This window comes from Hypomesus transpacificus, unplaced genomic scaffold (genome assembly GCF_021917145.1).
Source record: "Hypomesus transpacificus isolate Combined female unplaced genomic scaffold, fHypTra1 scaffold_166, whole genome shotgun sequence".
NCBI classification, from domain to species: domain Eukaryota; kingdom Metazoa; phylum Chordata; class Actinopteri; order Osmeriformes; family Osmeridae; genus Hypomesus; species Hypomesus transpacificus.
In genome coordinates, this window is record NW_025813727.1 from 1 (window position 1) to 15,351 (window position 15,351).

The 15,351-nt window shown below is 53.9% G+C and overlaps 1 protein-coding gene across 1 annotated transcript in view; it reads right to left on the minus strand.

Moving 5' to 3' along the window:
• Positions 1–6: 6 nt before the first annotated feature.
• Positions 7–15,351, minus strand: part of limch1b (LIM and calponin homology domains 1b) — a 63,826-nt gene continuing 48,481 nt past the window's right edge. The window contains 18 exon segments of the mRNA XM_047051650.1: positions 7–152; positions 634–720; positions 911–935; positions 1,037–1,056; positions 1,776–1,924; positions 2,052–2,144; positions 3,370–3,483; positions 4,049–4,074; positions 5,157–5,250; positions 5,340–5,464; positions 5,729–5,807; positions 6,183–6,372; positions 6,455–6,591; positions 7,971–8,048; positions 8,050–8,410; positions 8,805–8,962; positions 9,194–9,320; positions 10,454–10,489. Coding sequence (XP_046907606.1) covers positions 17–152; positions 634–720; positions 911–935; positions 1,037–1,056; positions 1,776–1,924; positions 2,052–2,144; positions 3,370–3,483; positions 4,049–4,074; positions 5,157–5,250; positions 5,340–5,464; positions 5,729–5,807; positions 6,183–6,372; positions 6,455–6,591; positions 7,971–8,048; positions 8,050–8,410; positions 8,805–8,962; positions 9,194–9,320; positions 10,454–10,489 — 2,035 coding nt within the window. The 3' untranslated portion in view covers positions 7–16.

The window sequence follows — 15,351 nt, forward strand, 5'->3', positions numbered from 1 at the left end:
GCTGTCCATGTCCCTCCTAGCTAGTCCTCCAGGGGTCTCTGACCTTAAAGCACTGGATGTGGAAGAACAGGCTGAGGGTCTCTATGATCATGGCCGCCCCTTTGCCCAGTGGATGACCACAGCTGGAGCACAGCTTTTTCCCACTGACTGACCTGCAAACATACATGTTCTTTATTGTCCGCAAAGGGAAACTAATTTTGAATAGGTCAGTATCATAATAATAATAATAATAATAAGACTTTATTTATATTGCACATTTCATACAAGAATTGCAGCTCAATGTGCTTTACATAAAATCAATAAAACAATAATACAAGTAATAAATAACAACAAACAAGGCAATACCTAAATCAAACAAACTCCAGAGAGCAAAACAGGATGACAGAGAGCAAAACAGGATGACACAGGCAGGTGAGGTGCAGGGCCCAAGCATCAAAGGGGAACATTTAAAAGATGACCAACACGACAACAATGACTTCAAAGCAAGTGGTCGTGGGTTCAAATCCCCCCCCTCCACTCCCAAGACCGTCGCTTGGGATACAAGCGTTTGCTAAACGAACACATTATCATCATGAACACACCGCTCAGAAAGGAGCAGTGAGTTTGTGTCCCCCTGGTGGCAGTGGTGAGTACCTGCTGGGAGACGGGGGCTGTGTGTCTGAGGATGAGGGGGAGGGTGACTTGGATGGACTGGGTTCCAACTTCTCAACAGAAGCAAACCTACAGGTGGAGAGCAACATGCAACATGACAGCAGCCCAGCGACACTCTCGCTGAGAAAGCGTGGAAAAGGCACATCTGCGTTCAGGTCAAAACTTAACTGGAGATGGAAGGCATGAAACAACAATAAATCTAAAACAAATCTGTGTCAAAACGTATGGATGATACACATCTGTGAGTAGACACACCCACCTTCTGTCTCCATTTGATCGCTTGGCTTGGTGCAGTCCAGCGAGACCTCTTGCTGTTTCCTGTTAAGGGGCTGGGGCTGGGGCCTTTGGCCGTTCTGCAGGTCCTGCATAATCATCTCCGACTGACTGCTGTTCTGACTGAACGACCTGGGGAGGTGAGAGGATCTCATTTCAGGTGTAGAAAAGACAAATACACACACACACACACACTTTAAAACTGCATTTCCAGCGACTGTGCTCCAGTCATGAGAGTGGTTAAAGACAGGAGATAAGACAGGAAGTTCCTCCATCTTTAGACTGACCCCTTTCCTGTTCTCATGCTCTCGTCTGCAGTGCTGATGTCACTGCTCCTGCCGTCTCTCCTCCTCCACTCCACGCTGTCGAGACTGCCAGTCTGGAGGGAGGGAGGGAGGGAGGGGGAGAGGGAGGGAGAGGGAGGGGGAGGGAGGGAGGGGGAGAGGGGGGGAGGGGGGGAGGGAGGGGGAGAGGGAGGGAGGGGGAGAGAGGGAGGGAGGGAGAGTGGGATAAAAGAGATGGAAGGAGAGATAAGAGGAAGAAAGACAAGTGTGAAAGAGAGAGAAGAACAGGGATAGAGAGGGACACATAAGGAGAGGTCCAGCTCCTGGTCCCTGGTCCGTAGAGACAGTATAGTATTATAATGGTGTAATGGTCGATGCGTGACTTGTGATCTCACCGGCGGTCCTTCCAGCAACTCCTGCTTTCCCTCCCAGTCAGCCAGCGACCGGACGAGGGGGCCCTGGGGGTCAGAGGAGGAGGACAGCTGCCCCCTGCTGGGGGAGGGCAGAGAGGAGAGGGGGGAGGGCAGGGACGAGGGGAGGGGGGGCAGCGAGGAGGGCAGGGGGGGCAGCGAGGAGGGAAGCGGGGGTAGCGAGGAGGGGAGCGGGGGCAGGGAGGAGGGGAGGGAGGGCAGGGAGAAGGCAAGCGGGGTCAGGGAGGAGGGGAGGGGGGAGAGGGGGGTAAGGGGGCCTACAGTCTCCTCTAGTATCCTCTGCTCCTGTGGGTGGAGGGGAGGGGGAGAGAGAGAGAGGCAGTCAGTGTATGTAGACAAATACACACACAACGACAAGGATTCGCTTCAAAGCAGATGTACACTGATTGATCCCCCCATGCCAGCCCCTCACCTCCTGGTGGTGCCTCCTCTCATCCTCCTCCACCTCCCTCTGGGCTGTCTCCCACTCCTGCTTCAGCTTCTCCTGCTCACGCTCATACTTCTCCTGTCAGCACGGCACCACACACACACACACCACACACACACACACATCACACACACTGTACAGTGTCTGGTGGCAGGGAGCCTGGGAGGATGTAACGGTCCTCACACACACAGAACAGGACTGAGAGACTGTCCTCGGACAGAGACGACAGATCAGACAGCGGTGACCATGCGAGGAGGAGGAGGAGCATGCAGGGATGAGGAAGAGGTGAGAGGAGAAGGAGGTAGGAGGGGAGGAGGTGAGAGGAGAAGGGAGGTAGGAGGGGAGGAGGTGAGAAGGGAGGTAGGAGGGGAGGAGGTGAGGGGAGAAGGGAGGTAGGAGGGGAGGAGGTGAGAAGGGAGGTAGGAGGTGAGAGGAGAAGGGAGGTAGGAGGGGAGGAGGTGAGGGGAGAAGGGAGGTAGGAGGGGAGGAGGTGAGAGGAGAAGGGAGGTAGGAGGGGAGGAGGTGAGAGGAGAAGGGAGGTAGGAGGGGAGAAGGTGAGAAGGGAGGTAGGAGGGGAGGAGGTGAGAGGAAAAGGGAGGTAGGAGGGGAGGAGGTGAGAGGAAAAGGGAGGTAGGAGGGGAGGAGGTGAGGGGAGAAGGGAGGTAGGAGGGGAGGAAGAGGTGAAGGAGATCCATGCATCAGCCATTCAACTGTTAGGGTGTGTCTCAATAGTCTCCTGCTGCATACTATCCCTTACCCATCCTGTCTCACCTCCTGAGTGAGTACTAGCCCATACCCACCCTTCAGGAGATGAGGAAAGGAGACAGGGAAAGATGGCTGCCAGAGACTTGTGAGATGCACCGTGTGAGGGGAGGTGGAGGAGGCCAGCGAGGGGGTACCGGGAGTGTGTGACTGACCTGCTCAGTGCTGCCATCTGGTGGGCAGAGTCAGGTGCAGGCGGGACAAGCTGATGCTAGCATAGGCCGTGAGCCAGCAGGGAGCAGCCAAGCTTGGGTTAACGTGTTTACAGTCCTTAGAAGGGAGTCTGTTCACTGTGTTTCTCAAACATGCAGATGCTGGCTTTAGCATGCTGGAGCTCAGCTAGCTGTGATTAGCAAGGCTGAGCAGCAACTGCTTTGTGGGTTGGGGCACTAGCATACTAGCATACTAGCACGCTAGCACGCTCAAGCTCCTATCATAGACACAGGATAACAGCCTTCTGTCTGAGGCTCAGGTTGTGTCGTGAACAAGCCCACTCTCACACTAAGCTGTTCAGGACACCATGGGGTCTGGGGGTGGGTACCTGCAGCATGCGCTCCTGCTCTCTCTGCCAGCTCTCCTGACGCCTCCTCTCTTCCTCAGGGTCCCGCGACCAGCGGCCAGGCCGCGTCGCCAGGGGCAACCCAGGGGCTGCCGTCTGGCAGGACCCCGCACAGACACACACACACACACACACACACACACACGGAAGCGTGTACGTACATGCACACCCACCACACAGAAGGATGATTCACACGCAAGCAGGAAACAGAGGAGACAGAAACAGTTGGTCTGGCAGCACTACTTGCTCATTAGTCCAACAAACCCTACTGGGGAGGGAGGAGGGAGAGAGGGAGAGAGAGGGAGAGGGAGAGAGAGGAAGGGGACAGAGAAGAAGGGAAGAGAGAGAAAGGAGGTGAAGGGAAGAGAGAGAGGTACATGGGCACTTCTTACATCATCCCCCTGTGGTCAGGTCCATCATTACATCAAAACATGAACTTGTGTGTATAATGACCAATGAAAGCTTGAATGACCCGATAATCCCAATGTCACCAACACAAAATAATATAATGAGTATTAAAATATTTAACATTCATTTGTTTTGGTTTGAATGTATTGTGCGAAGAATGTAAATAATATGATGCACGTTGACGATATCAACTGGTGCCACGTAAACCTCCTGAGATGAACTGATAGCAACCGTAGAAAGAGAAAGGACTCACCTTCCCATGATCCTTCTCTGCTATCTCTGTAACACAGCAACAAGGTAAACAGGAAGTCAGCTAGCTGACAGACACCAGATGGACTAAGAGGCATACAGGGTGACCTGCTGTCTTGGTGACATATAAAAGCTCTGATGATAGATGGACGGTGGGGGGGGAGAGAGGAGAGTCCTCCAGTCAACAGATGACTGGAGAACATACAGGCAGGGTGGGCTGAGGTAGAGGTGTGAATTACAGAACAAAGAATACAAAATAAATGCCCAAAAAGTGTCAGTTGCAGAGCAGGCTTCTGCCTAGTCAGTACACTGACTTGCATGGTCAGAAAGATGCTTTGCCAACAACTCAACATTCAGGACTAACGAGTAGAAGTCACTCTGTGGAAGAATCCTGTGCGTGTGCTCCAAAATGCACACAGTTATGTTGATGAAAACAATAAACACCTTAAGTACCAAACCATAATGCAAACACACATGAATGATGAAATGAGGGTCTGGTTTCCAGAGCTGTTAGCTGCCCCTGGGGAGGCACAGGGGGAACCCTGTTCATGAGTGCCCGAGGGGAGGAGTTACAGGTGAGCTCAGTCAGTCAGAGCTTTACCTGGAGGGGCGAAGAACTCCCAGCGTAACCTAGGGTTACCGGTTGCCGACGGAGATCTGGCAGTGCTAGCCAGCTCTATAGCAAGAACGAGCAGGAGGGAGGGAGGAAGGGAGGGAGGGAAGGAAGGAGGGAAGGAAAGAAGGAGGGAAGGAAAGAAGGAGGGAAGGAAAGATATCAAAAGCAATAACTGGGATGAAAACTGAAAGCAGAAGAGGAATACTTCCAAACCCCCAAATCCCGTTCAAATCACTCCTTTAAACCCCAAAGTGTTCCATCAACCAACAGCCAATCATGTTTCATCCCAGCGCTAGGGTCAGAAGCAATCTGGAAGCACAGAGGCTTCCAGAAAAGCAGCAAATGTTTGAAAGCAGAAAGAGAGGAAAGAGGAAAGAGAGGAGGATGGGGTAGCAGAACAGAGACAGGAGTAGCGTGGCGAGCTAAAGGCTAGAGAGGGAGCAGTGGAGTTTGTTGCATCCAGACACAGCAGAGACAGAAGGAGGGCTGCTGTTACCTGTTCCTGGGTCACTGGCAGCAGCAGGTCCTGGACCAGCCAAGACCACAGCCTCCGTCACGCTCCCAGGCTCCTCCGCTATACTCCCCCTGACCTGAGGTCAGGCACATGCCATTAGCCAAATGGTGAGGTTTAAGTCAATGATTGTCTCTGGGTGCTTCCTGGTGAGGGGGGGGGTCTCACCTGAGAAGTCATTGGTGGGGCTTGCTGTGTGGTGTGCTCTGATTGGACAGAGCAGGTGGCAGCTGGGATCTGTCTGGGAGCAGAGCTGCTCAAACTAGCCTCCTCCGGCTTCTTCAAAACGGTTTCTGAAAACACAAGGACATCACTTCATACCTGGCGTTATAGAAAGTACAAACAAAATACCAACTTGACATTTATACTTAATCGGATTAATTTAGCTTTCATTCAAAGCAACATTCAAGAAAGCATGTAGAAAAGTACCACAGAAGATCAAAGATCAGACATGCTGAGTTCTAACAGGAATTTCTCTTTTCTACAAGCCGACACTAGAGGTCAGGCAAGCAGTGTGTAAGCCTGGCTGGTAAACTAGGTGATGGATGTACTCAGACCTGTGGGCGGGACTTGTGTTGGCTCCGCCTCCTTCCTGGGAGGAGCTTTGGTTGGGCTTCCTGCCTCCTCTGGGCCCTGCTGGAACAAACAGACACACACAAACATTTTTTCACACACAACACAACATTTTGTTGCCATCTTTTTCTCAAAAACGTTTTTTTTTTTACTATTTCTTCAAAACAAGTAATTTTTTAAGAGTTTTCACACACAGCACAAAAAAGATCAGCTTTTTAAAACTTTTTTCGGGGGAACATTTAAAAAAATATTATAATATATAACCTTTTGAAACGTTTTATTTGAAAACATTTTACACACACCACCATGTTTTTTCAACAAAAATAAATGAATCTTGTTTCCTTCTGCCTTGCTCCATGGTAGCTTCGTAGACTTGCTTACGTCTGTTGAGCATGACAAGACATAATATTGATTGAGCTAAAGTAAGGAGGGTCTCACCAAGAGCAGAGAGGTGGGCGGAGCCTCGCTGGCGTCAGTCTTGCCACCGCCCGTCTGGACCTCAGCAGGTGGGGAGGGGCTGAGAGGGGGGGAGGGCTTGGGCGTGGCAGGGGAGGGGTGGAACAGCAGGGGGGAGGGGCTGAGAGGGGGGGAGGGCTTGGCCGTGGCCGTGGCAGGGGAGGGGTGGAACAGCAGGGGGGAGGGGCTGAGAGGGGGGGAGGGCTTGGCCGTGGGCGTGGCAGGGGAGGGGTGGAAAAGCAGGGGGGAGGGGCTGTGAGGGGGGGGAGGGTTTGGCCGTGGGCGTGGCAGGGGAGGGGTGGAACAGCAGGGGGGAGGGGCTGCCATCGCTGTCGGGGGTGATGGAGTCAACAACCCCCACGTCTCCGTTCACACGCAGCAAGCTGTCCGTCTGAGGGGGGGGGGGGGAGACAGGGGGGGGAGACAGGGGGGGAGACAGTTAATAACTGCTGTCATGAGGGACTGTCGCTATTATTGTAGTACAGATGTAGTACAGATGTAGTACTCTAGTATTATTGTAGTAGAAGCCCACCAACTCTCCAGCCCATCCCTGAAAGGTGAACTCCCATCCCAGCCCTCTGAGCCAGCCCCCTGCCCTCATCTGGGCCATCCAGCCCCCTGCCCTCATCTGGGCCATCCAGCCCCCTGCCCTCATCTGGTCCATCCAGCCCCCTGCCCTCATCTGGGCCATCCAGCCCCCTGCCCTCATCTGGGCCATCCAGCCCCCTGCCCTCGTCTGGGCCATCCAGGCAGGCCCTGGCAGTATGCTGGGCTGGATGAAAGGGTGCTGATGTGTGTGTGTGAGAAGGGGAGAGAGAGCAGTAACTCTAGATGCAGAGGAAGGCGCTGTGAATGGAGGGCCTCCCCCTAATCATCCATGAAGATGGCGTCGCCTACGGCTGCTTTCTGGGACGGTGCTGGAGAGGATCCTGAAGGGGGGCAGAAGGGGACCGTCGCAGCTGACCTAGGCTGGCGGCTAAGGGGTGGAAGCTAGGGGTGGAAACTGGGGGTTAGAGGCTGGATCTCCATGGCTACTTGCTGGTATTTTGATGGCATTTACACAGTCTGGTAGCGGCACACAGGAAGAGCACACTCCAAGTCCTGGAGCCAGGGCTACCAGGAGACCAGCAATCAGGGCTACCAGGAGACCAGCAATCAGGACTACCAGGAGACCAGGAGTCAGGGCTACCAGGAGACCAGCAATCAGGGCTACCAGGAGACCAGCAATCAGGGCTAACAGGAGACCAGGAGTCAGGGCTACCAGGAGTCAGGGCTACCAGGAAACCAGGAGTCAGGGCTACCAGGAGTCAGGGCTACCAGGAGTCAAGGCTACCACGAGTCAGGGCTACCAGGAGACCAGGAGTCAGGGCTACCAGGAGTCAGGGCTACCAGGAAACCAGGAGTCAGGGCTACCAGGAGTCAGGGCTACCAGGAGTCAGGGCTACCAGGAGACCAGGAGTCAGGGCTACCAGGAGTCAGAGCTACCAGGAGACCAGGAGTCCGGGCTACCAGGAGACCAGGAGTCAAGGCTACCAGGAGTCAGGGCTACCAGGAGTCAGGGCTACCAGGAGTCAGGGCTACCAGGAGACCAGGAGTCAGGGCTACCAGGAAACCAGGAGTCATGGCTACCAGGAGACCAGGAAACCAGGAGTGAGGGCTACCAGGAGTCAAGGCTACCCGGAGTCAGGGCTACCAGGAGTCAGGGCTACCAGGAGTCAGGGCTACCAGGAGTCAGGGCTACCAGGAGTCAGGGCTACTAGGGGGACTCACCTTGCCCGTGCAGAGGTTGGCCAGCGTGGGCTTGCTCTGGAGGTAAGGCTGGGGCGTCAGCAGAGGCACAGGCTTGGGGGGAGAGCGCCCGGGGCGGGGCGCGGCGGTCAGGGGAGCGGATCTGGGGCCGGTGGGCGTTGGCCGGGGCGAAGCCCTCCACTTGGGCTTCCACCATGGCGGTGAAGCGCGGTGCCGGCAGGGACTGCTGCCTCAGGTACCTGAGGGGGCCGTCGGGGTCATCGGTGGAGGGGGAGAGGGGTGAGGATAACAGGGAGGGGTCGGTGGAGGTGCTGCAGTCCAGCAGCCTGGGGAGCTGCAGGCGTTCCAGCACCGCCTCGCTGATGGTGAAGCGGAGGGCGTAGCGGTGGAGGACAGACGCTGCCTCCTCGGGGGAGCGGGCACTACGGTACGCCTGGCGAAGCTCATCCTCCCTGCGCTCTCTGGGGGAGACAGGAGGAGACAGAGGAGGAGGCAGGAGGAGAGAGAGGAGACAGGAGGAGAGAGAGGAGGAGACAAGAGGAGAGGGAGGAGAAGGAGGAGAGGGAGGATACAGGAGGAGACAGGAGGAGAGGGAGGAGACAGGAGGAGAGGGAGGAGAAAGAGGAGAGAGAGGAGACAGGAGGAGAGAGAGGAGACAGGAGGAGAGAGAGGAGACAGGAGGAGAGGGAAGAGACAGGAGGAGAGGGAGGAGACAGGAGGAGATGGAGGAGGAGAGAGACATAAGAGGAGAGAGAGATAAGGGGAGAGGAGAGAGACAGGCGTTTTCTTCAGTGCAGGATGTGTGAGGAAGGACAGTGAGTGTGTCCTGTAGTCTGGAGAGCGGTGGGGACCTACTTCTCCTCTACGATCTCCCTGTAGGTCTTGATACTCTTCCTCCTCTGGGAGGTGCAGCCTCCTCCTGTCATTAGCTGCTCCATCATCTTCCTCTCCTCCTCCTTCTTGATCAGGTCCTGGGACACACTCCTCCTTCTACTCTTCCACCGGGCCAGGTCCTACCAGCACAGCACCAGCACCAGCACCAGCACAGCACCAGCACCAGCACAGCACCAGCACAGCACCAGCACCAGCACCAGCACAGCACCAGCAGCACCGGCCGTGAAGGGGGAGGGGGGGGGGGGGGGGGGGGGGGGGGTTCAGAGGGTGTGTGTTCAGAGGGTATGTGTTCAGAGGTTGTGTGTGTAGAGTGTGTGTGTGTTCACAGTGTGTGTTGCAGCAGCACTCACGTCCTGCCAGTGGTCCTCGTCCTCCTTCATGTGCTGGTACTGCTGGTGGAGGAGCTGGTGGCGTGTCTGGCTGTGGGGCTGCAGCATAGCATCCTCCTCACAGCGCATGTCTATCATGCTCACGCTCCTGACACACACACAGAGACACGTACGCACACACACACACGCAGATAGATTTAGTGTTAATAAGAAATGGAGAACTGATCATTGATGTCAGAGCTGAACAGCTTTGCTGTGTTAGTGGAGGAGGTGGTTCTGTAGCCTAGCAGGGTCTCCCCCCCCCAGGACCAGCTCCATCAACACACCTGCTGTCCTTCAGTCACAAACATCATGAAGCATGTCAGGTGATCAGCTGTTCAGGGCGTCATCACATGCAGCTCTGCCTTAGAGGCAGTGTGCCTTAGAGGCAGTGTGCCTTAGAGGCAGTGTGCCTGAGAGGCAGTGTGCCTTAGAGGCAGTGTGCCTTAGAGGCAGTGTGCCTCAGAAGCTGCTGCTCAACACAAACCTGAGCTCATCTAACCGTGTGTGTGTGTGTGTGTGTGTGAGAAGTTCATGCTCATCCCCCCCAGGCTGGTTAGACAGGTGGGCGGTAAACAGGAGGTTGCCAGTAGGGGGCGTCCTCCTGGTCATGCCAGTGCTCTGGACCCCCCTGCCCTGAGGAGAGGGTGGGGGTGGGGTAGGTGAGGGGGAGGGGCATGCAGAAGACCAGCAGCTCAGCTGTCCTAGCAGAGATCATTCTCAAGCCCTCCATCATCGCTAGGGACTGGATGGCTGTCAGCAACATGACCCCCATCACTACTGGCAGCCCTCGCGTCCCTCCCTCTGTGATGTAGAGACAACATGGCCCCCATCACTACTGGCAGCCCTCGCGTCCCTCCCTCTGTGATGTAGAGACAACATGGCCTCCATCACTACTGGTAGCCCTCGCGTCCCTCCCTCTGTGATGTAGAGACAACATGGCCGTCATCACTACTGGCAGGAAAGACACGATAGCTGCCAGCAGTGAAGTGTCTCACGGTCTGTAGAGGTCAGAGGCTTTGTGTGAGGGAAGGAGAAGGATTTCCAGCTGGACAGGTGTGTGAGAGGTTTAGCAGTGCTGGGTCAGGCTGTGTGTGTGTGTGTGTGAGGAGTTTTAGCAGTGTTGTGTATGTGTGAGTGTATGTGTGTGTGTGTGTGTGAGTGTGTATGTGTGTGAGAGAGTGTGTGTGTGTGTGTGTGTGTGTGTGTAGCTGGGCCTCTGGGTAACAGAGCAGCACTTACTCTGGGTCATCTGACACACTAGATCTGAAGCTGCATCTACAGAAGCAGGGTGGAGAGAAACACACACACACCAATGAGCACCAGGAACGTTCACCACACACGCACACACCAGCACAACACACACACCAGCACCACACACGCACCAGCACAACACACACATAACACACTCCACATGAGAATATGACAGGATGGAACAGTGTTAAGCTGGCGGAGACATCTCTGGTGATAACTAGCGTGAATAGATGTTGCCGAGGATGTTTTTGAGAACATTCATGAACAACATATAAAGACACCTTATCAATAATTCGTGGAGGACTCACAAATGATTCTGTTTGTATAGGAGGTGAATGATGCTTTCTTCATTTTGACAGAAGGTGGCGCTCTAACCAAAACACACAGCCAGTTCAGCACAAGCAGGAGCACAGCACTAGCATTCAAACCCCACTGCAGCACACTGCATCCACATGGAAACGATCGCATGACACAGCTGGAGCTGAACCATCAAGAAAAGCATGCATCTTTTATTAGCCAGCGGTAGCCCGACTTTAAAGCTGGGGGTTACTCATCTCGCAAGACCACAATACCACAACTGGAGGTCTGGGTTGACCCATCACATTGATGCAGAGCTGTGTAGAGCTGGTTTCTCTGGAGGGGAGGGGCTGGCAGAGAGAGTGCAGCTCCTAGTTTGGCTGAGCCCCCCCTCCCCACACACACACGAAGGAGAAACCTTGACAAAAGAGCTTTGACTAAACCAACATAGATCTTTTTATGGCCTGTATATTGGTCGCAAAGTCGTAAAACTAAAGCAAAGGGCACCATTTCCTGTAAACCAGGACCATCTCTATGTTGGTGTATGAATGCACACGTTCACATACAAGAATAAGCCTGTGTGCATGCAGACATGCACTGACAGATATGAACACTTTCTGACCTCAAACTTTCTTTGGGAAATATTTAATAGAGCTCCCCCATAGTCTCCCCTTGACCCCTGACCCTGACCCCAGCCCCTGACCCCCAGACCAGGTTAGATACTCCTGTCGAAGGGCACCATGCTGGGTCTTCAGAAATGCTGGAAAAACCTCCACTCTAAACCCCCAGTACAGGACGGTGGACCTGTGTCTGATCATGCAGTAACAGCCAGGCAGTCGTCTCTCCTGTTCCAGAGGAGGCCTGCAGACTGAGCCCCACCACAGCCAGGACATCTGTGGTGGGGCTCAGTGTGTGTAGGCTCTCAGCATGCTCTCAGCATGCTCTCATCATGCTCTCAGCATGCTCTCATCAGTCATCAAGGCTGCATGCTCAAGGTGACTACACTTCTCTTAGTGCATGATGGGTAGTTCCCCTCGGTAGATCTCCTAAAGGAGGTCATCCAATCAGGTTGTTCAGAGGCACTGGTGTCGATGGGCGGGCTCACGTTGTAGGAAGATCGTCGTCCAACCAGGAAGGTCGTCTCTGTGGTTTGTCGCTCTCACTCAACGCCCTCCCAGTACGGCGGCTCTGATTGGTCAGAACGATGGTAGTGGTTGCCGTGGCCGCAGGGACAGGGAGGAAGTGGGTGGGGCCGTGTTTGGGAGAGGCAAGGGCACGGCGAGCCCACATGTCATCTGGTGAAACCACACCCCCCTTCTTAGGCCCCGTCCCCACTTCCTGAGGAGACATCCTGGTTGTGTCCAGGCTGGTCACCATGGAGATGGTTGTCAGCGATGACGGGCGGTGGAGTTCCTCAGAGCAGGAGCGGGTGGGGCTACTGCTGAGACAGCGAGCTGGTTATCACTGGTGCTGGTTATCACTGGTGCTGGTTATCACTGGTGCTGGTTATCACTGGTACTGGTTATCACTGGTGCTGGTTATCACTGGTACTGGTTATCAATTGTACTAGTTATCCTGATTGGCAATACCAAGTACTGGTTATCCCCACTGGATATCAATTATACTGGTTCTCTCTGCTGGTTATCAGCGGTACATGTAATTGACTACTGGTTATCATTAGTGCTGGGTGTCCCTACTGGCTATTCCACTGCTGGTTGTAACTGGTGAGACAGGCCCAGCGAGGCCCAGAGAGGGTCTGGGTCACACGGACCTCTCATTTCCTCCCTCCTGAGGATGGTCACATGTTTCTCCTCTCACTCCGTCTGAGAGTGTGTTGTTCCAGGGACAGGGTGTGTCAGTGTGTGGTGTGTGAGGGTCAAGAATGTTTTGTCACACAGAAGAGACCTGTTTCCTCTCTAAACTTCTTTTCAAGGCCACAAAACAAATATCTTTTTCCACGTCTAGTTGGGCCAGAGAGGGACGCTGGGTAGAGCTACTCCACAGTTTAAAATATGTGAACTTTTACATCTCAGACATTTCCTGCTCAGCAGAAACAACTGCCAAACACAGCGAGGCGTTCCAGGGACCACATACGACGACAAGCTGAGGAACTGAAAAAGACAACCAAGACGACTAACAACCCAGGCGTGTCACGGGCCATGTCAGTCCTCCACCCACCCACACGCACACGATGACCCCCAGACCCCGCCCCCCAGCAGCCTCTGGGCACACACACCACTGCTCCCTCGCTTCCTACCCCCCTGCCGCCACCCCCCTCGACCGCAGACAGTCTGGGTTTGGCTCTCATAGGAGGAGGGAGAAGCTGTGGATCCAACAAAAGCACAGAGCTCCAGGGAGACCCCAGAATCACTACTGGAACTCAGATACAGAGTCTAATCATCCCTGCTGCATGGCAGGTCCCCAGGCCTGCATGGCAGGTCCCCAGGCCTGCAGCACAGCCAGGGTCAACAGAGATGGGGGGGGGGTTTGAATCCAACATGGAACCAAATACACAGAGATAAGGATCGACCAGGCCTGTCTGGAGAAACAGGCAAAGTTCAAGATTTTCAAATCGTTAGTTTAATCTGGGACTGTTGTGAGAATCATCATGGTGTGTTGTGATTGAGGGAAGGATCGGGATGTGAGAGAGAGGGCAGGATTTGTACTGAACACTGTTAGAGAGGAAGGCTGGGAGGGAGGAAAGGGTGGAAAGGGTTTTAATTTTGGCGCGATTGTACTGTTGGGGATTTGGTGAGCGGGCGGGGTGAGGGTCGGGGTGAGGGTCGGGGTGAGGGGGTGGGGTGAGGGGCGGGGTGAGGGGCGGGGTGAGGGGCGGGGTGAGGTGAGGGGCGGGGTGAGGGGGCGGGGTGAGGGGCGGAGGGATTTGCACCTGTGCTCTGCGGTGACGGTCAGCTGCGTGGCGGTGCGGGGGTCTAGGCTGGTCTGGGGCTCGCTGACCCTCCTCGCACCAGACACCGACCAACAAGCTCTGGACGGAGCCACACTCCCTTCATCCTCCCTCCTTCTCTCCTCCTCAGGTTCCTGTGGCTGGTTCTGGGGTTCGGGGGGCTGGGCTTGGGGTTCTGGAGAGGGGGGGGTAGCAGGGGCTACGGGGGGCTCCTCTAAAGCAGGGCTCTCGTTCGGACTGTTACATCACACACACACACAGCCACACAACACACACACCGTCACAACACACACACCGTCACAACACACACACCGTCACAACACTCAAAGGATGGCACATTCACACATGACCAAGGCAAGATACACAGACAACACAGTATTATGAAGGGATTTAAGGGACGACCAAACACACATCCATGGACCATGACAGAAAGTGGAAACAAACAGGAAGGAGGAAAAACAAATAAAACAACATATGATGATAATGAGTATATCCAGGGATCTGCATGATGCTGGTATGACAGAAGTGGTTTAATGAAGGTGGAACTTGATGAATACACTCATTCTCAGGTGTTCAAGTTCAGATCAGGCCAATCACACACACACACACACACACAAACTCACACTTATAGCCACAAACACACACACACGTACACAGGCAAACACATAACTAATACACACAAACGCTGAACACTGCCAAATCTGTACCAACAGTGACTTTAAGAAGCCTTCCAAGTATCTAACTTGTTTTCTTCTCTACTTGTTGTTCTTCACTGGAGTGTTGACTGCAAGGAAAAGTATTGGCCAACTACAGTACATTTCATTCCAAATGAATTGAACATGAATAAAGAGCGAACACAAAGAAAAAGACACTGATGAGTCCTAGACCGTCACTTTCATCCCCCGCTTGTGTCTATTTCGCAGTTTCTCCTCGTTACTGGCTTTCAAATGGGCCTCAACGCTGGCCAATGAAAACACACATCTGGTCTCGATCAGCCCCTCCCTTTTGTGCCACTACTGTACTAGAAACATCCCTCTCTCCTCTCTCTCCTCTCTACCCTCTCTCTGCCCCCCTCTGTCTCCTATCCCCTCTCTCTCCTCCCCCCTCTCCCCTATCTCCTCTCCCCTTCCTGCTCTCACCCTCTCTTTTCTCTCCCCTCTCCCCTCCTCTCCTAGCAAGCATGTTCCACATCAGACATGCACACAACCCCAGCAGGCATCTCCTTCATTTGGGGAATTACAGTGTGAAGGAACATTGGCTTGTGCTAAGTGTTTTCTAAAGTGCTGTGTCAAATCTAAGCGAATGAAAACACTCCGAGATATGGAGAGAAGTAGTCCATCACTACATCCAGACAGTTGTAGGAAAGAATAACTGTTCATAATTTGTTTTGCCTCAATGGTAATAGCAGAGAAATAGCCATTAGCGTTTAGTGGATTGATGGCCCTTTGGCTGCCATTCACCACAGCTAATAAAAACACAAAGCTAACAAGCTACCAGTGAGCGGGAGTCAGGAATTCTGTCTCTGCGTAAATAAACCAAATCATCAACATGTGAACTCCAGCTCTTCTGATGGATCTTCATTCAGGAGCTTGTCTAGAAAGACAAATCCGCTGGCAACTAAACAGGTCATCAGTTCCCGCCCTTGTTCGATCACACATGCTTTTCTCTGTTAAATAATTGT